This window comes from Crotalus tigris, unplaced genomic scaffold (genome assembly GCF_016545835.1).
Source record: "Crotalus tigris isolate CLP2741 ecotype Arizona unplaced genomic scaffold, ASM1654583v1 scf7180000023618.1514416, whole genome shotgun sequence".
Taxonomy (NCBI): Eukaryota; Metazoa; Chordata; class Lepidosauria; order Squamata; family Viperidae; genus Crotalus; species Crotalus tigris.
The window spans coordinates 738,433-763,027 of NW_024100082.1; the positions used below are offsets into that span (position 1 = coordinate 738,433).

Sequence of the window (24,595 nt, forward strand, 5' to 3'; positions counted from 1 at the left end):
ATTCCAGGAGAAACAATTTGGAGTTTACTTCCTATAATTTTTATATGTGAAAAGAAGGTTTAGCCAATAGTTAAGAAAGGTGATTTTTCTTCCGCCAAGGATGCCCTGCCCCTGTTTGTCAGGCGCTACCTTGAACTTATTGTACTGCACTGCCCTACCCTGATGTTCATTCCCCCAGCTGCTCTTGTGGAGAGTTGAAGTGTTCCTTTTTGCTTTTCAAATGATACTTTTTCAAGCTTGTCAGAGCAGCCTTCTAATGTGGGCTTGGCTGTTCCTGTCAGCACTCTTTTGGCTGCCTGAGATTCAAGGTAAGTGGCAGAGTCCTTGAATGCCTGTCAGAGGCTATTTTTAAAAAGCAGGATTGGCGTTGCGTGTAGGGAGGGGGGGGGATTATTTATCCCTATAAAGACAGGTTATCTGACATTCTAATTATTCTTTATGTTTGGATTACACTGAGACTTCCTGGTCAGTATGGAAATAGTCCCTCTGCCTGTAGACAGGCAAATTGACTGCTTTGATACTGTTCCCTTGGTGCTGAATTTTTGACATTTACATCAGTTACTGGTTTGTAAAAATGTGATTTTGGACAAGTTCTTTGTCACTCTGTTTCTCTCTGTCTGTCCATCTGTTGATCTTCATCACCAGGACCCTTGACTGTGCTTTTTAGTTTATTCTTGTCTAGTATTTCTACAGAGAAATAGATTTTGAGACTTTATTTTAAAAATAGAAGAGCGTAAAAAGGATTCTATATATTTTTTTCTTTTTACAATTATGTAGTTTATTTTTTTCTGCTTTTATAATATCAGATAGGTGCATTAACATAATTGCAAAATAAATTAAATAAGAAATAAAGGAAATATAAATAATATTCAGTACCATCTAAATAAAATGTCAAATACTATATATGTGAAAATTCATCATATATGAGGAGTATACCAGATTACAATCCATTACTATTAAGGTAAATCATAAAATCTCACCAACTTTGATCACATTATAGTTCCTATTTCTGAAATCCCCTTACTTAACTTTAACTGTGAATTGTGAGGCAAGCCAGAGCAATTGAAAAGGCTTTATTTATCCACCACTCAGTTGTTATATTATCTAAAGTTTCCAGTGTTTCACATTTTGGGGGGGGCTGCTATAATTAAATAGATAATCAATTCTTTATTCTGAAGCTTATGATCTGGTCTGTAAGTAAGTGCAATAAGCCTAACTCTGGGGATCATTCAATTCTTGTTTAGTGATGATACTTACCTCTCAGAAAAATTGCTGAAAGCTTATAATTTTATCACATGACTACCACAACTGAAAGACTGACCCCTGTTTTTGGACAACCTCTCCAGAATAATACTGATGTGTACCTGCCAACCTAAGAGGAGTCAAATACAGGTAGTCCTTGACTTATGACCACAAATGAACCCAGAATTTATTTTTTTAAGGGAGATATTTGTAAAGTGAGTTTTGCCCCATTTTACGACCTTTCCTGACACAATTGTTAAATGAATCATTGCAGTTGATTCAGTTAGTAACATGGTTGTTAAGTGAATCTGGCTTCCCCATTGAATTTGCTTGTGTGAAATCACATGACCCCAGGACACTGCAATCATCATAAATATCAACCAGTTGCCAAGGATCTGAATGTTGATGACATGACCAAGGGGATGCTACGACGTTTGTAAATTTGAAAACTGGCCATAAGTCACTTTTTTCAGTCTGTTGTAATTTTGAACAGTCACTAAATAAAATGTTGCAAGTTAAAGACTATCTGTACTAACAATGCCATAATCTTTCACTGCATTTCTCACATTGAAGCTGAGGTGAATCCTTCCGAGATCAGTAAAATGAGGACCCAGATTGTTGGGGACAATATGCTGACCCTATAAACTGGTCAGAGAGTGTTGTAAAACACTATGGAGTGGTATACAGGTAGTCCTTGACTTACAACAGTTCGTTCAGTGACCATTCGAATTTACAACAGGATTGAACAAGTGACGTATGACCGTTTTTTACACTTTTGACCATTGCAGCATCCCCATGGTCATATGATCAAAATTCAGATGCTTGACAACTGACTCATATTTATGAGAGTTGCAGTGACCCAGAGTCATGTGATCACCTTTTGTGACCTTCTAAGAAGCAAAGTCAATGGGGAAGCCAGATTCACTTCCTTGGAAAATTTTTAGTTTTCTCAAAGAAGGTTAAAATACAAAACATCAAAATATTTTTAAAAAGGACAAAAGAATTAACACAACAAAAAAGACATTAAATCAAAAAAGTGTCTTTAAAAAAGAAAAAGAAAAGAAGACTAACACACATAATCTTAACATCTTCCCTAATTGAATGCTGATTAATATACAGCAATTGCAAAATAGGCCAATTTTTTTTAAACTATTAAACTACTAAATCTATTTACAAATTATTAGCCTGTCATCTATACACTATATTAATAACAAGATAGTTAACAGAACAAACAATAATAATGAATACATTATATAAAGGTAATCAAAATTGTGAATAATAATAAGAGAAAGACAAGATTGAAATTCCAAAACCCTTTGTTAACAAACTGTTTATAAGAACGTCCTGCCGGCGCGCGAAACAAACGATCCACCAGGTACGTTGCGGTAGTCAACAAAGGTTTATTTCTCCGTTGAAAACAAAACCAGCTCTGGGACACACCCCTGCCCTGCTTCCTAAATAACCCGATCACCACACCCACTGTGTACGCCCCAATCACCCTGATTATCCCCGTAGATTACAGCCCCCACCTGTACCGCGTCTCCACCCCGCCCCCTTCCCAGCAACCACCACTTGTCAGACCCAGCGTCCTATATTTATATGTCCATCTTGCATAATGCCGGTCTATCCCGTCCTCTCCGTCGGCATGGTAATTAGTCATATGGGCCGTTCATCACTGTGTAAGCGCCGGCAGCAGTTCATTCACGTCACCGGTGCTCGGCTCCCACAGGGCTGCTTAGAGCGCTGTACGGAGATTCGGATACCGTGCATCTTCCACACGCAGGTAGGTCTCACGCTGGGTCTGACATTCGGCTCCCCCTTACCATAGAGCCCCCTGAAATGGAACATGAACAATTACATCCATTATCTAGCCATCGTGGGCGTATCACCCATCCCCTAGCCCCTTAGCTTGTGTGGCCACATCCTGTGATATCGACGGGTGAGGGCAGGGGCGAAAACATCCTCCTCCCGTACCCAGGATGCCTCAGTTAAGGGGTATCCCTTCCATAACACCAGGTAATACAGGGTGCCCCTCCGCCACCGAGAATCTAGTATGTCTTGTACCTCATACCTTCCCGGGGCAATGGGTCCTGGGGGAGGTTTGTTGTGGGTGTCCCCCTCTACCGGCTTCAACAAACTCACATGGAACACTGGGTGTATCTTACCAAGCAATTCCGGCAACTGAAGCTGCACCGTAACAGGGTTGATGATGCGTACTCTATAGTATGCCTCACGGAGGTCTAGTTTTGTAAAGATTTTCCCAGCTGCCAAATGGGTAAGTAGGTCTTTCATAAGTGGCAGGGGATACACCTGGTCTATGCACACAGCGTTCAGGCCACGGAAGTCTACACACAATCGCAATCCCCCGTCCTTTTTCCCCTGGAATATGACTGGGGCTGCTATCCTTGAACGTGCTGGCTCTATAAAGCCCCTAGCCAAGTTCTTATCAATGTACTTTCTCAATTCTTGCAATTCTGCAAACGTCATAGGGTACATTCTGGGTTTAGGCAGCTTGGCCCCAGGAGCGAGTTCGATTGCACAATCTGTCCGTCGGTGAGGCGGCAAACAGTCACACTCTCGTTCGCTGAACACAGCCGCGAGGTCTTCATATACCCGTGGATATCGAACCTCACCCTTCTCCTGTACCGGTTTTGAGGAGTTTAACTCCTTACCCCTAGTCTGGTCATCCGGCGGCCGCGGTTGAGGACCCACTGCTAGCCTTAGGTGTCTGGATCCCTCCGCCCACCAGATCGTTGGTGTCCACTTATCCATCCACGCTAACCCCAGAATGACAGACTCGGACATAGTGGGAACAACTATGAAGCGTATAAGTTCCCAATGACCCCCTATATCCATTCTAACAGGTTCCGTCACCAATGTAGTCGGAACCCCCCCCAACAGAGAGCCATCCACTTGTTCAAAACGAATCGGGGATTTTAGCCGGGCCACTCTGATCCGCATCTGTTGCACCACTCCCTTACTGATTAGGCACCTTGTGCACCCTGTGTCCAGTAATGCCGAAAGGGGCATCGACTCACCCGTAACCGGGCTTGTTAATGTAATCGGGATGGTGAAGGGGACGATGGGTTCACTCACCATTGGATCCTCCACCGGCTCTTCCTCCTCGTACTCCTGCAATATAGGGGACGCCTCATCGGGTTTCTGCTGGACCTGCGACTGTCCCAGTTGGTAGGCAACCCGTGATTTCTCCGCTGGTCTCTTCGGCGTGATCCCCGGTGTCCCAATCGCCGTAGGTGTACCTGTTAGCTTGGGTATTCCACACTCCGCGGCTCGATGACCCGGCCGATTACAGCGGAAGCATCTGAAGGTAGGCCTCGAACGTACCGTTCCCGGTAGGGTCTGCGTGGTACCACTCACGGGCTGATCCTGACTTCGGCGGGGCCTATCCTCCCGCCTTCCGGGATGATCCCTCAGCCCGACATCCAACTCTACCGCTGCCCTATACCAGTCGGCTAGACGCCCCACCACCCCCCTGACTATACATGCTTGACGGATGGTGGTATCCAGGCCAGTGCGGAAGTGGTGGATTAGCAAGCTGTCTGGCCATGACCTGAGTTTCCCTGCCACCTTTTGGAACTCGCGAATGTATTCCTGTACTGGTCTACCCTTTTGCTGCAATCCCACTAACTGGGCCTCAGCCCGTAGTTGGCGTGTTGGGTCCTCAAACCTCGTTTTCAGTGCATCGAGGAAAAGGCCTACATCGGCCAGCTCCCTGGCTTGGTCGCTATATAGGTCTGCGGCCCAAGCAGCGGCCTCTCCTTGCAAACTCGCCGTGACAGCTACCACCATTGCCCAGTTGGACGAATACAGGGTTGTATAACGGTCCAGATGGTTCAGTACATGGCTAAGGAATACTGCCAGACGGTCCGGATCCCCATCGAACGTGAGGGAAATGGGTGGAGGATTCCACATCACCTGCTGAGGCCATGGAACCGGCACCTGACCGCCATATGGGCCCATCCCTGGATGCGCCATGGGACGGGATCCCGCTCCCAGGGGGTCCGCCCCATCCCCGTCCGGACCCTCTGGTGAAGGCCGCACCCCCCGTATGTCCAGTCCATACCGTGGCCGCTCGGTTCCGGTTTGCCTTGCCATCGGGTCCCGTAGTGTGAAACGACCCCCTGGCGGTAATTTGAACTCCGGGCTTGCCATTTGAAGGCGGGGCACATACGGGGTGCTATCCTTCACAGGGCTGCGTATGGTAGTTGGGTAGATACGCTCCCCGAACTGTTCCCTAAGGACCTCTAACGTATATTGCCCTGGAGCTGTGGAGCAGCTCCAGTCCTCTTCGTCATCCCCGGTCATTCGGCGTTCCCTCCAGCCGGCGAAACTGGGTGCCAGCCGCCGCCCCCTACCATCCTCTGGGAGACCTGTGGCTGAACCGAGCCACCATTCGCCTTCTGCTAGCGTAGGCTTGCGCCGTCTGGTTCCTGGTTCCATAGCCGCAGGGCCACGTCCCCTCTCTTTCGGGCGTACCGCCGGCTGCTCCTCCCCCTCAACTCCAGTGTCCGGGCTCTCCAACTGCTCGTCGGCCTCTGTAGGCTCCTCGCCAGTAATCGGGTCCACCTCCTGTGTACCCTCGGCCATAGCTCCGCAGCACCAGCCGTCCGCGCGAAGGGCGAGAAGTGTGTTGAGAGCTGGTTTACTATAAGAACGTCCTGCCGGCGCGCGAAACAAACGATCCACCAGGTACGTTGCGGTAGTCAACAAAGGTTTATTTCTCCGTTGAAAACAAAACCAGCTCTGGGACACACCCCTGCCCTGCTTCCTAAATAACCCGATCACCACACCCACTGTGTACGCCCCAATCACCCTGATTATCCCCGTAGATTACAGCCCCCACCTGTACCGCGCCTCCACCCCGCCCCCTTCCCAGCAACCACCACTTGTCAGACCCAGCGTCCTATATTTATATGTCCATCTTGCATAATGCCGGTCTATCCCGTCCTCTCCGTCGGCATGGTAATTAGTCATATGGGCCGTTCATCACTGTGTAAGCGCCGGCAGCAGTTCATTCACGTCACCGGTGCTCGGCTCCCACAGGGCTGCTTAGAGCGCTGTACGGAGATTCGGATACCGTGCATCTTCCACACGCAGGTAGGTCTCACGCTGGGTCTGACACTGTTATTGTAATCAACTTATAAAAAAAAATTACCACAACTTCAATCGCAGATCATCCCAAATATTAAACTAATTGGTCCTGGATCAAATATACATGTTGTTTCTTTATACCATCTCTTTTTCAATCATTGATTGATTGAATACAAAAAGTCCAATCTCCAAAGCCAATCTATCTTCCCCAACAAAACCAGATAAAATCATTCCTCAATTAGATCTAGTAAATCTATTTCCCACTCTCCTTTAAACTCCTTTAAAAAATCAATTTGCCATTTGTCCACTCAGAGAGTTTTCTATTATATTAAAGCATGTGTTAAGCTTCTGGCAGGTGTACAGAGTTGGCTCTATTATTTCTGAGGCTATATTTCTTCCTAGCCAGTTTACAGATGGGAAATCACATTTCTTCTTAATGTTTTCTACCATCTGCGTTGTTTCTGTGTCTATATTTCTGCTTCTTTGAAAACAAGTTCTTCTTGTAGGTTTAACATATTTAATGTCAGTTTTTAAAAAGTTTTGCACAACCTTCATATTTTCATCAAAACTTTAGAAAAAAAATCAGCATATGCTAGCCACCACCACCCCACTTCCCCACCATCCAATCAGAGGTGAAGAAGCTTCTTGGATGAGAAGCAAAACATCTTCAAAGAAAAACAAGAAAGTTGCCTCATGAAAAAAGCATATTTGGGCTAGCCAGACTCTGTTTTCCCTCTTCAGTGTCAGCCTCCTCTTTCTCTCTGTAATCTGATGTGTTGTTGCTCAAAGCAGGGAGCAAGCAAAGAAAACAAAGAAGATAATTTTTGACTATTTTGATCCAAAATATTTTTGCAGGTTAATAAAATACAAATCCAGAGTCACACACCATATTTCCATACAGAAAGCAGAAATTGATAAGAGCAATAAAAAAACCCCAGAAAGAATCCAGCAGGGGTTGAAATAAATCATAATTCAGCCAGCCAATCAACCTTTAAAGATAAGTTCAAAAAGTGAACTTAAAAGTCCCAGACATACTTACAAAAATATTCTGCAGGTAGGAAGAGGTTTAAATGCCCATTGACTTTTCACTGCTCCCACAAGGGGGTGCAATCTTCAAGATTCTCCCTCCAAGGTGGATCCACAGCCATCCAAAAGTTGTCTTGGGTCATTCCTAAGTGCCCCCATTCAAATCCAGGGGGCAAGACTGCCAAAGAGTCTTGGCAGCAGACACAACATTTTGTAAGAGAAAGAAAGCCTCTTACTCCTAAGCAGTCATTTTGGGGAGGAGTGTCAGAAAATCAGATTCACTTAATCTTGTTACTAAGTTAACAGCTGCAGTGATTCACTTAATAACGGTGGTTAAAAAGGTCATAAAGTGGAGCACAATTCATCTAACAAGTGTCTTGCTTAGCAACAGAAATTTTGGTCTCAATTGAGGTCGTAAGTCGAGGAGTACCTGTATAAATCTAAGTGTTACTGCTATCCACCCAGTTTCTATAACTGCTGCTAATCTGTCTCCTGTATGGGATTATCAAGATCAGTAATTTTTGAAAATGCTAGTTTCTGTTGTTCTAAGTAATGGGATATTAGTTTCTCAAAATTAATATAAGGCCATATTGTTGAAGCTCTAATATTTTTATTGCCCAGAAAAGATTTAGGGTGATACCAAAAAGCCACAGTACTTATCACTATTTGTTGCTCTACATCATGGGTGACAAACTCGCCACATCACATGACATATCGCAATGTATCGTGACTTTTTTTGCATTCCCAGAGATGGGGTGGGCACGGCCTCTGCATGAGGCAACCGGCCCACATGCTGGCAGTTTGACACCCCTGCTCTACATGATCTTTATGGAGGTGTTTATCATTGCTAAAATAATCTTTGAGTCTATAAAGATTATAAACTCTCAAAATTTCATTTTAGTCAAACCATAATAACTATTATATTGATCATAATATAATATCACAGGAGTTAAAGGAGAAATGTCCCTTATCAAAATTGTTTATTTATTTTTCCACATTTGAAGCATTATTTTAGTAAAAACATTTTCAATCTCTTTTATTCTAGAAAAATATTTCGGATAAAGAAGTCCACTGATCTATAAACCTATTTGGTTCTGACATAAATTTTAATTTGAATCCATTGTTTAGAAGGGTTTTTCATAAGAAATGGAATTATATCCCATAAAATGTTGCTTGACATAATGACAATTGGGTATGACCTAGTCTCCCTGTTTCTGAGGTCTATATAAAAACCTTCAATTTATTCTCAACTTTTTCTGCTTGAAAACAGAAACTTTCTATTTATTTATTTACTTACTTGCCAATGTCTTAAAACCTGTTCTGAAACTGCCAACAGGGGGTATTGAAATAAAAATTTTAATCATGTAAGAATTTTCATTTATGCTGCTACAATTCACCCTAAAATATTGAAATGGTTTGAAGTCCAATTTTTCATTTCCATAATTTCTTCCATGTTGCTACATAGTTGTTTCTAAATATTTTATTAATAATAGTAACACCTAAATATTTTAAAGATTTACAAAATATTAGAATCCCTAAAACTATGGCGATTTCTTTTAGGGGGTATAAAAAAACAGATGTGAATTACTGAAATTAACTGACAGTCCTTACACCTCTGTAAATTCCTCTAACTCCTTCTTAATATAACTGGTTGAATAAGAAGCTTTGGAGACCCAAAATCATATAACAGTGGTGGCGAACCTATGGCACACGTGCCAGAGGCGGCACTCAGAACCCTCTCTGTTGGCACGCACCACCAGCAGCAGGTGCCTCAGGCTGTCCGGAGCAGGAGCCCCGCCCAGCACAAAAGAGGTAAAGCAGCCGACTAGCAAGCTCGAGTACAGGTGGTAGAGCCGAGGTCACCAACCATTGTTATTTGTAGACTGGAAGAAAAGGGAGGGGGAAGCATTTTACATACATGCATGCGTGCTGCAAATGGGGCGAGGCTAGTGCCTGCGTGATACTCACTAGCCCTGTCCCATTCTTGCATGGTGCAGCGCCTTGTATTATACCCCACGGCATGGCCATTTTTGCGCCTTGCAGCACGGTGGCCCATTTTTGTGCCCCCAGTTTCTACGTGCCAGAGGCGGCACTCAGAGGTGCCTCCCTGCCCCCCATGAGGGCACTACAATGCTGATGTGGCCCTGGCACTTTTGCAATAAATAAGTGGGTTTTGGGTTGTGGTTTGAGCACTCGGTCTCTAAAAGGTTCGCCATCACTGTCAAATAACCTGCAAATAGGTTAAAAGTCATATGAAAAGTACACTCTCTTTGAGTTCTCTAGTTTCACATCTCAGGACATAGTAAAAATCACCTGGTCCTTTGTTGTTGTTGTTAATTGCAAAGTCGTGTCCGACCCATCGCGATCCCATGGACAATGTTCCTCCAGGTCTTCCTGTCCTCCACCATCTTCTGGAGTCCATTTAAGTTCACACCTACTGCTTCAGTGACTCCATCCAGCCATCTCATTCTCTGTCGTCCCTTTCTTCTATTGCCCTCAATCTTTCCCAGCATTAGGCCCTTCTCCAGTGAGTCCTTCCTTCTCATTAGGTGGCCAAAGTATTTGAGTTTCAACTTCAGGATCTGGCCTTCTAAAGAGCATTCGGGGTTGATCTCTTCTAGGACTGACCGGTTTGAATGCCTTGCAGTCCAAGGGACTCGCAGGAGTCTTCTCCAGCACCATAGTTCAAAGGCCTCAATTCTTTGGCGCTCAGCCTTTCTTATGGTCCAACTTTCACAGCCATACATTGCAACTGGGGAAAACCATGGCCTGGACTATATGCACTTTTGTTGGCAGGGTGATGTCTCTGCTTTTTAGTATGCTGTCTAGATTTGCCATAGCTTTCCTCCCCAGGAGCAAGCGTCTTTTAATTTCTTGGCTGCAGTCCCCATCTGAGGTGATCTTGGAGCCCAGAAAAATAAAATCTGTCACTACCTCCATTTCTTCCCCATCTATTTGCCAGGAATTGAGAGGGCCGAATGCCATGATTTTGGTTTTCTTAATGTTGAGTTTCAAGCCAACTTTTGCACTCTCCTTCTTCACCCGCATCAAGAGGCTCTTTAGTTCCTCTTCACTTTCTGCCATTAGCGTGGTATCATCTGCATATCTTAGGTTGTTGATATTTCTCCCGGCAATCTTAATTCCAACTTTTGATTCATCTAGCCCTGCCTTTCTCATGATGTGCTCTGCATATAAGTTAAATAGGCAGGGCGACAGTATACAGCCTTGCCGGACTCCTTTTCCAATTTTGAACCAATCAGTGGTTCCGTGTCCAGTTCTCACTGTTGCTTCTTGAACCGCATATAGGTTTCTCAAGAGACAAATAAGATGGTCTGGTTTTCCCATCTCTTTAAGAACTTGCCACAATTTGTTGTGGTAGATGTTTGTCTGGAACTCCCTAGCTTTCTCCATGATCCAGCGTATGTTGGCAATTTGATCTCTAGTTCCTCTGCCTCTTCGAAATCCTGCCTGTACTTCTGGTAGTTCTCGATCCACATACTGCTGGAATCTAGCTTGTAGGATTTTAAGCATAATTTTACTAGCATGTGAAGTGAGTGCAATGGTGCGATAGTTTGAACATTCTTTGACATTGCCTCTCTTTGGAATTGGAATGTAAACTGACCTTTTCCAATCCTGTGGCCACTGTTGAGTTTTCCAAATTTGCTGGCAAATTGAGTGTAGCACTTTTACTGCATCATCTTTTAAGATTTTGAATAGCTCAGCTGGAATACTGTCACCTCCACTAGTCTTGTTGTTGCTCAGATTTTCTAAGGCCCATTTCACTTCACATTCTAGAATGTCTGGTTCGAGGTTAATGACCATCTCATTGTGGTTATCTTGGACGTTAAGCTCATTCTTGTATAGATCTTCTGTGTAGTTTTGCCATCTCTTCTGAATCTCTTCTGCCTCTGTTAGGTCCCTGCCATTTTGGTCCTTTATCATGCTTATCTTTGCATGAAACGTTCCCTTCATATCTCCAATTTTCTTGAAGAGATCTCTGGTCCTCCCTATTCTGTTGTTTTCTTCTATTTCTTTGCACTGTTCATTTAAGAAGGCATTCTTATCTCTTCTAGCTACTCTCTGGAATTCTGCATTCAATTGGGTGTATCTTTCTCTTTCTCCTTTGCCTTTCGCTTCCCTTCTTTCCTCAGCTATTTGCAAAGCTTCCTCAGACAGCCATTTTGCTTTCTTGCATTTCTTTTTCTTTGGGATGGTTTTAGTTGCTACCTCTTGTACAATGTTGCGAACTTCCATCCATAGTTCTTCAGGCACTCTGTCTATCAGATCTAATTCCTTAAATCTATTTGTCACCTCTACTGTATATTCATCAGGAATATGATTTAGTTCATACCTGAGTGGCCTAGTGCTTTTCCCTACTTTTTTTAATTTAAGCCTAAATTTTGCAACGAGAAGCTCATGATCTGAGCCACAGTCAGCTCCTGGTCTTGTTTTTACTGACTGTATAGAGCTTCTCCATCTTTGGCTGCAGAGCACATAGTCAATCTGATTTCTATGTTGACCGTCTGGTGATGTCCATGTGTAGAGCCGTCTCTTGGGTTGTTGGAAAAGAGTGTTTGTTATGACCATCGTATTCTCTTGACAAAATTCTATTAGCCTGTGCCCTGCTTCATTTTGTACTCCAAGGCCAAACTTGCCTGTTATTCCGGTTATCTTTTGGCTTCCTACCTTAGCATTCCAATCCCCCATGATGATAAGGACATCATTTTTTGGTGTTAATTCTATAAGGTGCTGTAGGGCTTCATAGAACCGGTCAATTTCATCCTCTTCAGCACCAGTAGTTGGGGCATAGATTTGGACTATTGTGATATTGAATGGTTTGCCTTGGATTCGAACTGAGATCATTCTGTCATTTTGGGGATTGTATCCTAGTATTGCTTTTCCTATTCTTTTATTGACTATGAAGGCTACTCCATTTCTTCTGAGGGATTCTTGCCCACAATAGTATACCTGATGGTCATCTGAGTTAAATTCACCCATTCCTGTCCATTTTAGTTCGCTGATTCCTAAGATGTCGATGTTCAGTCTTGTCATCTCTTTTTTGACTACGTCTAGCTTGCCTTGATTCATGGATCTTACATTCCAGGTTCCTATAGAGAAAAAATCTTTACAGCATCGGACTTTCCTTTCACCACCAGATATATCCACAGCTGAGCGTCCTTTCGGCTTTGGCCCAGTCGCTTCATTCTTTCTGGCGCTACTAGTACTAGCCCTCTGCTCTTCCCCAGTAGCATATTGGATACCTTCCGACCTGAGGGGCTCATCTTCCAGCGTCATATCTTTTTGCCTTTTAGTACTGTCCATGGGGTTTTCATGGCAAAGATACTGGAGTGGTTTGCCATTTCCTTCTCCAGTGGATCACATTTTGTCAGAACTCTCTGCTATGACCTGTCCGTCTTGGGTGGCCCTGCACGGCATAGCTTATAGCTTCATTGAGTTACACAAGCCCCTTCGCCACGACAAGGCAGTAATCCATAAAGGGGATTAGCAGTTCTTAAAAGCAGGTAAATACAATCTCAGAGGAACAGCAATACATGACATATTACACCATGTCATCATTTATTTCACAAAAAGAAAACCAAATTGAGGAAGTCATGTGTGAAAAACTAAGTACACTTTATGATTCAGTAGCTTGTAGAACCACCTTTAGCAGCAATACCTAATTATTTCCTGTATGACTTCATCAGTCTCTCACATCATTGTGAAGGAATTTTGGCCCATTCTCCTTTACAACTTTGCTTCAATTCATTGAGATTTGTGGGCATTTGTTTATGCACAGCTCTCTTGAGGTTCTGCCATTGCATTTCAATCTGGCTGAAGTCTGGATTTGACTGAGCCATTACAACACCTTGATTTTTTTCTTTTTCAGCCATTCTATTGTAGATTCACTGATGTGCTTGGGATCATTTTCTGTTGCATGACCCAATGCCGACCAAGCTTTAGCTGTTAGACTCTAGCATACTTTAGTATACTGAGGAATTCATGGTTGACTCAATGACTGCAAGGTGCCCACATCCCGTGACTGCAAAACAAGCCCAAATTATCACTCCTCCACCACCCTGCTTAATTGTTGATATGAGGTGTCTGTGCAAATATGCTGTGTTTGCTTTTTGCCAAATGTTGCACTGTGCATTATGGCCAAACTTTGATCTTGTTTGTCCAAAGCACAGTGTTCCAGAAGATTGTTCAGATGCAACTTTGCAAAGCTAAGCCATGCTGCCATGTTATTTTTAGAGAGAAGAGGCATTGCCCTGGCAACCCTTCCAAGCAAACCTCTCTCGTTCAGTCTTTTTCTAATTGTACTGTCATGAACGTCAACATTTAACATGTTAACTGAAACCTATAGAGTTTTGAACTTTTTGCAATTTCTCTGAGCATTGCATGGTCTGACCTTGGGATGAATTTGCTGAGATGTCCGCTCCTGGAAAGATTGGCAACTGTCTTGAATTTTCTCCACTTGTGAATAATCTTCCTCACTGTAGAATGATGGGACTTAAAGTGTTTGGAAACGGCTTTATGACCCTTTGCAGGTTGATGGGCATCACAATTGCTTCTCTAAAATCATTGCTGATATCTTTCCTCTTTGGCATTAACACATATACAGTACATAATGGTGGAGACCAGTAAACTCCTAAAACTTTAGCATATATAGAGGTAGTCACACTTGCTGATGAACAGTTGATCAAGGGCATTTGATTAGCAGCACCTGGCTGCTACGTAGCCTCTTCATACTTGTGGAAGCAGTAAGGATATACCATGTTTCCCCAAAAATAACACCGGTCTTAATTTTTCTTTTCCCTACAAAAGAGGCATTAGGTCTTATTGGGGGGGGATGTCTTTTCCACTTCTCTTCTCATGGAAGTGGCACTGACAGTCCCACCCAACAGGAGCCCATGTGGCCACCGACGGCCCCTTTTTCTGCGGCTGCTTGCCACCACTCATGTGCATCATCCTCTGGCCTCCATTTTGCCCTCAGTGGCCTTCTGCAAAGGTCTCTGCAGCTGAGAAATGAGCTCCAGATTGACGTGCCCAACCCCCCCCCAGCCTCCATTTCATCATCAGAGGCCTTCAGAAAAGGCCTCTGACAGCAAAATGGAAGCCAGAGTGGGTGTGCAAGTGGCAACGAGCGGCTGCAGAAAAAGTGGGCTGGTGAGGAGTGGGATGTTGGGCTGTGGTAGGCTTGGCTGCAACTGTACTAAGGTAAGCAGCTATGGGGTGCGTACGCAGCTCCAATCCCCCCATCCCTGCCCTAGCTTGATTTTTACGCGTGCATCTCACCCCATCTCATACAACCAGATACAATGGAGAGGGAGGGGTCTTATGTAGGGCTTACTTTTGGGCTAGGCCTTATATTGGGTGCACATGTAAAAATTAAGCTAGGGCTTATTTTCAGGGTAGGTCTTATTTTCGGGAAAACACAGTACTTCATTTTTCTCACATAGCTCACATTGTGGCTTTCTTTTTATAAAAAAAAACTGCTAAGGATCAGATGCTTTTTACTATTTCCTGATATGTAAAACCATAGAACTCAAAGAGGGTTTACTTTCTTTTTCACATGACTGTACATCTTATTTTCCATTTTCATCCTACAAGTCTGCTTATTATATCAACATGCTATTTCCAATGCTTTTATAGATAAGTTGAATAGTATATGGGATAAAGGACAAGACTCCTTGGTACCTCTTGAAAATGTGATGGGGTCTGAATCATAATAGTCTTATCTGAGTTTTTTTTGTGCTTAAATATTTTCATACATCTTTTGAAAATCAGTCCCAAATTTGAATTTAATTTTTGTTATAAAAATTGTCAAAAAAAGAATCAAAAGCTTTAAATATATCTAAAGATCGAATAGCTAGCAAATCCTTATTAATTTGACTAAGCTGTATAATATTTAATAATTTCTTGATAGGAGTTGATATATTTTGATTTGGAATAAAGCCAGATTGAGTCATCTTAATTGATTGATTCATATTAATTTTATTAATCATCACTTTTAGTTGATTAATCAATATATATTTATACACTCATACACTAAGAGTCAGTTCAGGGAATATTTTTAACAATTGGTTAATTTTTATTGATGATGGATTATTTGCAGAATATAAATGTTGAAAAAACAGTTTAAACTGATTTGGCCACATCTGATTATTGCTAATTTTAACTGCATTAACACATCTATTGCCACTGGTGAGGACAGCATGTTAAGTTTTCTGCTCTTCTCTTGATCTAACTTGCCAGTTAATATATAGCCAGTTTAATATAGCCAGTTACCCTTGCTAAATATTTTATCATATAAAGAAATTAGTAAAGCAGTATGTTCAAGAAAGAAACTCTATGCAAAGGAGAAGGGATTAATGCCTACTTGGAAAACTTGAAGAAGGTTGAGGAGGCTCTCTGCAAAAGAAGGAGGAATGGACGGAAGGACTGTTCATGAGGAAGAACAGAATGGAAAATGGTAATTGGACAATTAATAAAACAAGCTAAAAACAACAAAAGATAGAATGGGACAAACATGCTGTGGGATATCTAAACACTTGGCATATATGTCAGAGCAAATGAATAAACAAGCTAAGGAAATATCACGGCAAATAGCAGATAGTGTTCAGAGAGCCTGCAATGCTTATAATATGGCTACAGATAACACTCTTGACATAGACAAGACTGAAAAGTGTGTTTCTGAAATAAAGATTGAACTGGCAGATTTACTGGATTGTAGCAAGAGAAATAATGTATGGATTAAAGAAGTGGCAGAGAAAAGCCGAATAAATAATTTGACTACTTACCTCATTTCTAAAATTAATGACCTGAGCTCTAATATAAAGTTGATGGATAAAGATATTGAACATGCTCACTGGGTTTACTCTCCTAGGAGCACACAAAACTTATAGACATTTTTATTAGAATTGTGAGCTCAAATATGAAAGATAACATTGTAAGAACAACATGTGAACTGAAGGTGATTAAATGGGGCTGTGAGAGAATATTGTTCTTTCAAGCTATCAGTGTAATTGAACTGCAGCAAAAAAAGAAATTCAAGCTACTGATAGAAAAACTTATGCAGAATGAAATTAGATACAGATAGGACTTTCCTTTCAAGTTAACTATTTTTATATCAAAAAGACAAAAATTATTTGAACTCTGAGATGCAGATGGGTGAAGGAAGGTATCTATCATTTGCCTTTGGAACTGTGCAAAACAGAATCAACTAGTCTACAAGCAGAAGATTAGTTAAGAATACTGCATTGAGCTATGGAGTACCAGAAATTATATTGACTGTAGTTTTTTTTCCTGTTTGAGTCTTCAGGTTGGGAGCAAAGAGAAAAAGGAGGGAGTTAAATAAATAAGGAGAATGTCAGATACAAGGAACCAGAATAATACTGGAAATTGAGCAGAGCAATATGCTTATTGTTACTCTTCTATTTACAAGAATCTAACCAAATTACACTAATTACAGAATAACTAGATAAGCACTGCAAAGTTCAAGGAGGATCTGTCTTCTGCTGCTTCCTCCCCTGCAATGATTCCAGGCTAACCAGTCTTTTAGTTCCTCCCACAACTTTAGTTGTAGATTACAGGGGAAGAAATACATCAAATAATAATGTAAATAACTCTATGGTTAAGGAACTAATGTAATTAAAATAGGCTGCAGTTGGGAATTGCCTTGGTACAAAACAGATAGAAAAGTAAAGATGGTTGTTGAATGGGATCGTATTTGAGCACATTTAGCTACAATACTTTGTACATATAGTTTGTGGCTTTATAAATCATCCCACACTTTCATTGCAGATCTCTCTTTATTACTCCTACTTGAAAACTTCCTTTTTGATTTCTAGGTAACTGCACCTCTCCAGTACCACCACCCCACTCAACACTAAAGGAAGATCCCCCGAAAAAAAGTTATCCAGTTGGGACTAACCTGACATACCATTGCATCACAGGTTATGAATATATACCTGGAATTAACCCTTCAGTTACATGCCTGAACACTTCAAAATGGTCTGAAATTTCAGAATTGTGTCAGGGTGAGTATCTTCATGATGGTTCCATTCTGAAAAATGCAGGGCTTGTTTTGTCATAGAATGCCCAGAATGGAGTTCCGGCACCTTTTTTGGATGGAGCTTTGTAGCGTAGGCAAGGCAGGTTGTATGACATGTGTGAGTTCCGGCACCTTTTTTTTTTTTTTACAAAGAAAGCACTGGAAAAATGTATCATCTGTGTTTACATTTCCTATATCTTAACCTTCGCTTGCTCCTCCCAAACATCAATATAAAATCCCATAAAAATACAAAACAAGCAACTTCAGTGCTTCGTATATCCTAGCTGGGAACCATGGCATTGTAATATATATGGTGAGTTAATAATGAATGAGAAAGCAAATTTCTTCCTTTTTGAAAACTACCTTATATGGGCAGGAGTCTAATCTTCATGGGATGTGTCCTCTGCAAGAAGGAGTCAATCTGACTACTGACTCTTCTGTCTTGAGGAACCCAATCTCTTACAATCTTGAGATTACACATAAACATGCCTACATAAAATCCCATTCCATTGTACTAGACAGACTACAGAAGCATTTGACAACTTGAACTGGGCCTTTACGTTTAAAGTAGTGGAAAAGATGGACTTTGGATTGGGCTGTATACAGGATTTGAACTCCAGCTATACACTCCAGAAAGCTTGGATTACAGTGAATGAAGATTTGATAAAACCATGTAAACCCAGAAAGAAACAAGACAGAGTGTCCTTTATCCCCTTTCTTATTTATTCTAGTGTTGAAACTGTTAAATAGAAATATTAGACAAGATAATAGAGCAAAGGGACTACAAATCAAAGTGCACAATTACAAACTATGTGATTTGTATTGATTGTGTAAGACTTGCTAAACAACACTGAATAGATTACGAGGAAGATCAAAATGTTTGGAGAAATTGTGGGTTTAAAAATAAATAAAGGACGACAATCCAAACTAAGAACATAAATGTGGAAGAAATTGGAATGTAAACATATCCAGCAATTTGGGAAAACTGTTTGCAGAAAGGTGTTTCCATATACCAGTAAAAAACAAAAACAAAAAAAACAGAGGAAAGCAAAGGAGAACCAACATTATTCTCTTTCTTCCATTTTATAGTAGACCTGTCCTCAACTAATGTTGCTACCCAATGAGTGACCTGCAAACACTTCCTTTTCTAATATTTATCTGGGAGGTGGAAACCAAATAAAGAACAAATTCGGCTATTATTTTAATTAATGTTACACTGAGCACTAGTTATATACATTTTGTAATTCTATTTATTGATACTTATCAATAAACATCGATCTCAATATAGATGATATAGATATAGATTTAGATAAACTTGCAACTCTGCATAGTTCCAATGTCAGTGCCACCCCTTTGGCAGACGTATTATGATGTCACAGAAGGATATGACGTGGGAGGGGTGGGGAAATACTGCATTGTAAAAATGCAAAGCCCTTTTTGTCATTTTGAAGTAAGCCTGCAATTCTGCAGATGCCTTGATTAACCTGGCGGGTGCTGCATTTCTCTAGTGCAAGAATGAGAGAAGTCTGGAATTAGATTAGCATTATACCCCAAAGATAGAAGTGCTGCATTCCCACATGATTGATTTACCCTTTGTGGGGACCTCTGTTTCCAGTCCTGTAATATGTCAGATCTGAATCACTTCTACACTAAACTGAGAGAGTGACATAGGAAGCACATCACAATAGTACATAGTACATATGTACATAGTACACACAGGTACATAGTACACATAGTACATAGTACACATAGGAAGCACATCACAATAGTAATGGGGGACTTTAACTACCCTGACATCAACTGGGAGACAAATTCTGCACCAAGTGGAAGATCAAACAGATTCCTGACAAATCTAAAAGACAACTTTGTCTCCCAAAAAGTAGAGAAGGGAACTAGGGGATTAGCCATTTTGGACCTAATTCTCACTAACAGAGATGAAATGATAGAAGGTGTTGAAGCCATAGGAGCCTTAGGAGGAAGTGATCATGCAGTATTGGAATTCAACATTATGGAAGCACAAGCAATAGAACACAGTCAAACTAGAGTCTTGGACTTTAAGAGAGCTAATTTCAATACACTTAGAGAGGGTTTGGAAGGATTCCATGGATGAGAATCCTCCAGGGGAAAACAACTCAAGATGCTTTTCAAAAATTTTGAAAAGTGAGATAATAACAGCCCAGTCTAGCACAATACCAACAAAGAGGAAAAATAACAGCTCTCAAAAGAAACCAGCATGGCTGCTTAAAGAACTCTCTGATCAATTGAAAGATAAAAAGGACAAGTATAGAAAGTGGAAAGAGGGACACATAACTAAGTCAGAATATCAGCAAATAGCCCGAGCTTGCAAAGACGAAGTGATGAAAGCTAAGACTCAAAATGAACTAAGGCTTGCAACCAAAGTCAAAAATAACAAAAAAAGCTTCTTTCAACATGTAAAAAACAAGAAAAAAGTGAAGGAAATGATTGGTCCATTAGTGGGTGAAAGTGGCAAGAAGGTGACAAGCAACAGGGAGAAAGCAGAACTATTTAACTTGTTTCTTGCATCTGTCTTTACACAAAGGGAAAAAACAGATCAACCTATCAAAAATAGTGCCATAAAAAACAAAATAGAAATATAAGTTAAGATAGGAAGAAAATGGTAAGTAAACACTTGTCCAGCCTAGACGAGTTCAAGTCGCCAGGACTAGATGGATTACACCCCAAGGTTCTTAAGGAACTGGCAGATGTGATCTCAGAACCACTGAACTATATTTTTCAAAGATCCTGGAGCACTGGGGAACTACCAGAAGACTGGAAAAGAGCTGAAGTAGTTCCCATCTTCAAAAAAGGACCCAAGAAATTACAGACCTATCAGCCTGACCTCAATACCTGGGAAGATTCTGGAAAAGATAAACAACGAATCAGCAAACACCTACAGGCAAACAAAGTCATTACTAAAAGCCAACATGGGTTTGTCAAAAAACAGATCATGCCAGACAAATCTTATTGCATTCTTTGACCAAGTGACAAAATTAGTGGACCAGAGGAATGCTGTGGATATAATTTACTTGGACTTCAGTAAGGCATTTGACAAAGTAGATCACAACCTACTACTTGATAAGATAGAAAAATGCGGGTTAGACAGCATCACCACCAGATGGATCCGTAGCTGGCTGATTGGCCGTACTCACCGTGTGGTCCTCAATGGAACCGCATCTACATGGAGGGAAGTGTGTAGTGGGGTGCCCCAGGGCTCTGTTCTGGGCCCAGTGCTCTTCAACATCTTCATCAATGATCTGGACGAGGGGATAGATGGGGAACTCATCAAATTTGCAGATGACACCAAGCTGGCAGGAATAGCCAAGACTCCAGAAGACAGGCTTAGGATACAGGAGGATCTGGACAGACTTGAACACTGAGCGCTATCTAACAAAATGAAATTCATGGTGAAAAAAATAAGGTTCTACATTTAGGCAAGAAAAACCAAATGTACAGGTATAGTATAGGGGATATCTTGCTCAGTAGTAGTAACTGTGAGAGGGATCTCAGAGTCCTAGTGGACAATTTTAAATATGAGCCAGCAGTATGCTGCAGCTGCCATAAAAGCCAATACAGTGCTAGGCTGCATTAACAGAGGGATAGAATCAAAATCACGTGAAGTATTAATACCACTTTACAATGCCTTGGTAAGGCCAACTTGGAATACTGCATCCAGTTTTGGTCACCATGATGTAAAAAGGATGTTGAGATTCTAGAAAGAGTACAGAGAAGAGCAACAAAGATGATTAGGGGACTGGAGGCTAAAACATATAAGGAACAGTTGCTGGAACTGGGTATGTCTAGTTTAACGAAGAGAAAGACGAGGGGGGACATGATAGCAGTGTTCCAATATCTCAGGGGCTGCCACAAAGAAAAAGGAGTCAAGCTATTTTCCAAAGTGCCTGAAGGCAGGACAAGAAGAAACGGGTGGAAACTAACCAAAGAGAGAAGCAACCTAGAACTAAGGAGAAACTTCCTGACAGTTAGAACAATTAACCAGTGGAACAACCTGCCTCCAGAAGCGGTGAATGCGCCAACACTGGAGGTTTTTAAGAAGAAACTGGACAGTCATTTGTCCGAAGTGGTATAGGGTTTCCTCCCTGAGCAGGGCATTGGACTAAATGACCCCCAAGGTCCCTTCCAACTTTATCATCATCATCATCATCATTATTATTATTATTACATGCTAATTATTCTTCCAGGGAAAAAATGTCCCGCTCCAATTATAGAGAATGGCAAGGTAGATGCTGAGGATGACGTCCGCCTTGGTGGTAGTGTCACTTTCTCCTGTGTACCCGGGTGAGTTGTAGTTCATCTCTTAAAATAGTTGCCTTAGAAACAATAGCCACAAAAATCAATTAAAAGTAAAATTAAGTTTGTTCTAAATTGTTCTTCTCAAATGTAACAGTATATAAACACCTCCTCTGTTTTTGTGTATAAATCAAGAAAAGTACATCTACCTGCTGCTTTTACATATGTATATAAATCATTTAGTGCAAAATAAAATGAGTCCTTTGCTCCCAACTGTGGAACATTCACCTAGACAGCATTTGTTCTGCTTGTCTGAGACTTTTTTAACTTGCTTCTTAAAAACTGCTTCATGGGACTCCTGCTTCTTTAATACTCTATTTTCTTTAAATATTTTTATCATCATTATTTTGTCTATTTATTTGATCATTTATCAAATTTAAATACCACTCATCTTGCTCTCTTATAATTCTTAAGAGATAACAACATAAGATTTAGAAATGTACATTCTGAATTTCTTTTTCTTTAGGTTTAGGCTTATTGGTGAAGCTACACGTAAGTGTATTCTGAAAGACGGCAAGGTTGACTGGAATAGCGCATTGCCACATTGTGAACGTAAGAAGAGATTTTGCTTTAAACTCATTAAAGTTTATGCCAGTATTGTTTGGTGCAGCTTCCAAAAAGTTGCAGTATAATGCTTAGGCTAAGATACAAGGGGGAAAAAATTAAGGCAGCTGAGGATTGACCACTCGCTTATCTAGCATTCAAGTTATGATAGATTTTTAAAAAGGTATTTATGATCTGTCCTTGAATTGACAAGTGCTATACACAGATTTCAGGCACTTGGCAATCCACTGTTATGAGTGGTGTTGTGTGGTCATGTGACATTTTCCAGTAGAAAATGGCAAAAAAACAACCACCCCTGCTTATTGGATATACTGGAATGTTCACTTAACAATCGTATGAATCAATTAGTAGCCTGATTTAACACTGGTAACAACAGTTGTAAAATTGAGTCAGGTTACACAGAGACCTTCTTAGCAACAACTATGACTTTTACCCAAACCTCTGGCCAATTCTGATTGTTAAGCAAGGTCTGTAGAAATAAATCTCCTTGAATAATCTTGTTTAATTAAAGAGTGCAATGAAATCTCCACAGGTTTCTTTATATAACAACTTATTGCGATTCCCAAGAATTGGAAGCAGATTTCTAGCAAGAATGCTAGCGCTTTCCTACTAAGATTAGAAGATAAATTCCTCAACCAAAACTATTAAACTGCCAGATCATGTTCTACAATTTTTTATACTTCTTCACACTAATTATCATTCATTCCCATTGTTGCCTAATGTATTTGCAGTAACTTCCCAATATCTCAAAAATAAGTATCTCTCAATCCTGCCAATGTACTGAAAATGGCATCAATCATAAGGACATTAGCATAATCCCTTTTACAGTTATGGCCTTTGACTGCAGCAACGCCTGGATGACAAAAACACACTCATGAACAGGGCAGTCAGAATGGTTTTATTTTTATGTATTTATTTATTAAATGTCTATGCCGCTCATTTTACTAATCCAGTGACTTGGGGGGAGGGGAGGAGCCTACAATATAATAAATAGTTTAAAAATGCTGTGATACAATTTATCCTCTGCTACACATGAAGTAAATACTTTGCTCTCAGCTGGTGAAAGGGGACCCTTTCCCTGAATGTTTATTTACTATAGCCCTTTGAATGAAACAACCAGAATATTCTTCCAGTGTCAAAGTATGGCTGTAATTCTAATTAAAAGGTGAATTCAAAGAAATCAGTCTCTCCCTCAGACATCCCTTGTGAGCGTCCTGTCAGTATTCTCAATGGACAATATGATCCTGACCCTAAAGACGAATATTACGTTGGATCAGTAGTAATCTATCGCTGCAAGGGTGATTTCTCCCTGATTGGACATTCAACGATCACATGCATAACTGCAGAAGATGGCGTAAATGGAAGGTGGAATTTCCCTGCCCCTGAATGTAAACGTAAGGAAAAATAGAAGTGTCTTTAAACTCTAATTAGCTAAATTGCTTTTTTAGTTGCTGTTGTTGGTAAATAAAATTCTTGCAGGAAGCAAATCATTACATAATCTCTGAAGCTCTAGGGTCCCTGCATGACAGGGGAATTTTAAAAATAACAAAGGGGACAGTATCATAAAACTACTTTGAGAAATACTGTAATAGTATATAATACATAGAGGAACTGTAACTGTAATTCTGATCTAATTAAAAGGTTAATTCAAAGAAATGATTCCCTCCATCAAACATCCCTTGTCCTCGTCCTAATAGACTTCCTGATTCTAATTACAAATATTAGTATGGATGAGTAGTAGTCTATCAAACTGAGTAGTAATCTATCAAATTGATTTTCCCTTTTTGGAAAGTCAAGGATCACAAGCATAGTTGCAGGAGATGGTCTAAATGGACAGCGCAATTCATAAGGCAACTATGAGAAATACTACTGTAGCACGTAGTATTTAATATTATACAAACCCTACATGCGCATATAAATATTCTGCTTTTTCTAAAATTTGGATTTCTCAGCTGAGTCCAAGTGACCACTTAGTGACCACTAAGTCTTATTGGAAGATAATAATATTCAGATTCACTATGAAAAATTTGTTATATTGTTCATCTCTTTTGGGGATTGCTTGTAAAATGACTGCGATTTCCAATTTCTGCAACAATAAGTAGTAACAATCATCCAACGTAGTTGCTAGGTTAGATAAGCAACCATTTAAAACTCCCAAAATGTGCAGTAGTAATGATAATACAGATAGTCCTTGACTTACCATAGTTCATTAAGTTATCTTGGAAGTTACAATGGTGTTGAAAAAGTGATTTATGACTGACGACCATT

General features: G+C 40.9%; 1 protein-coding gene across 2 annotated transcripts in view; it reads left to right on the forward strand.

Moving 5' to 3' along the window:
* LOC120297449 (complement receptor type 1-like) overlaps positions 1-24,595 on the forward strand; it is a 48,143-nt gene continuing 23,548 nt past the window's right edge. The window contains exons 1-5 of one of the 2 annotated variants that reach the window (XM_039320083.1): positions 1-308; positions 17,232-17,420; positions 21,655-21,751; positions 22,230-22,315; positions 23,524-23,721. In XM_039320083.1, the coding sequence (XP_039176017.1) occupies positions 221-308; positions 17,232-17,420; positions 21,655-21,751; positions 22,230-22,315; positions 23,524-23,721 (658 nt within the window). In that variant the 5' untranslated portion in view covers positions 1-220. The remainder of the gene's footprint in view (positions 309-17,231; positions 17,421-21,654; positions 21,752-22,229; positions 22,316-23,523; positions 23,722-24,595) is intronic. The other variant, XM_039320081.1, reaches the window with a different exon arrangement.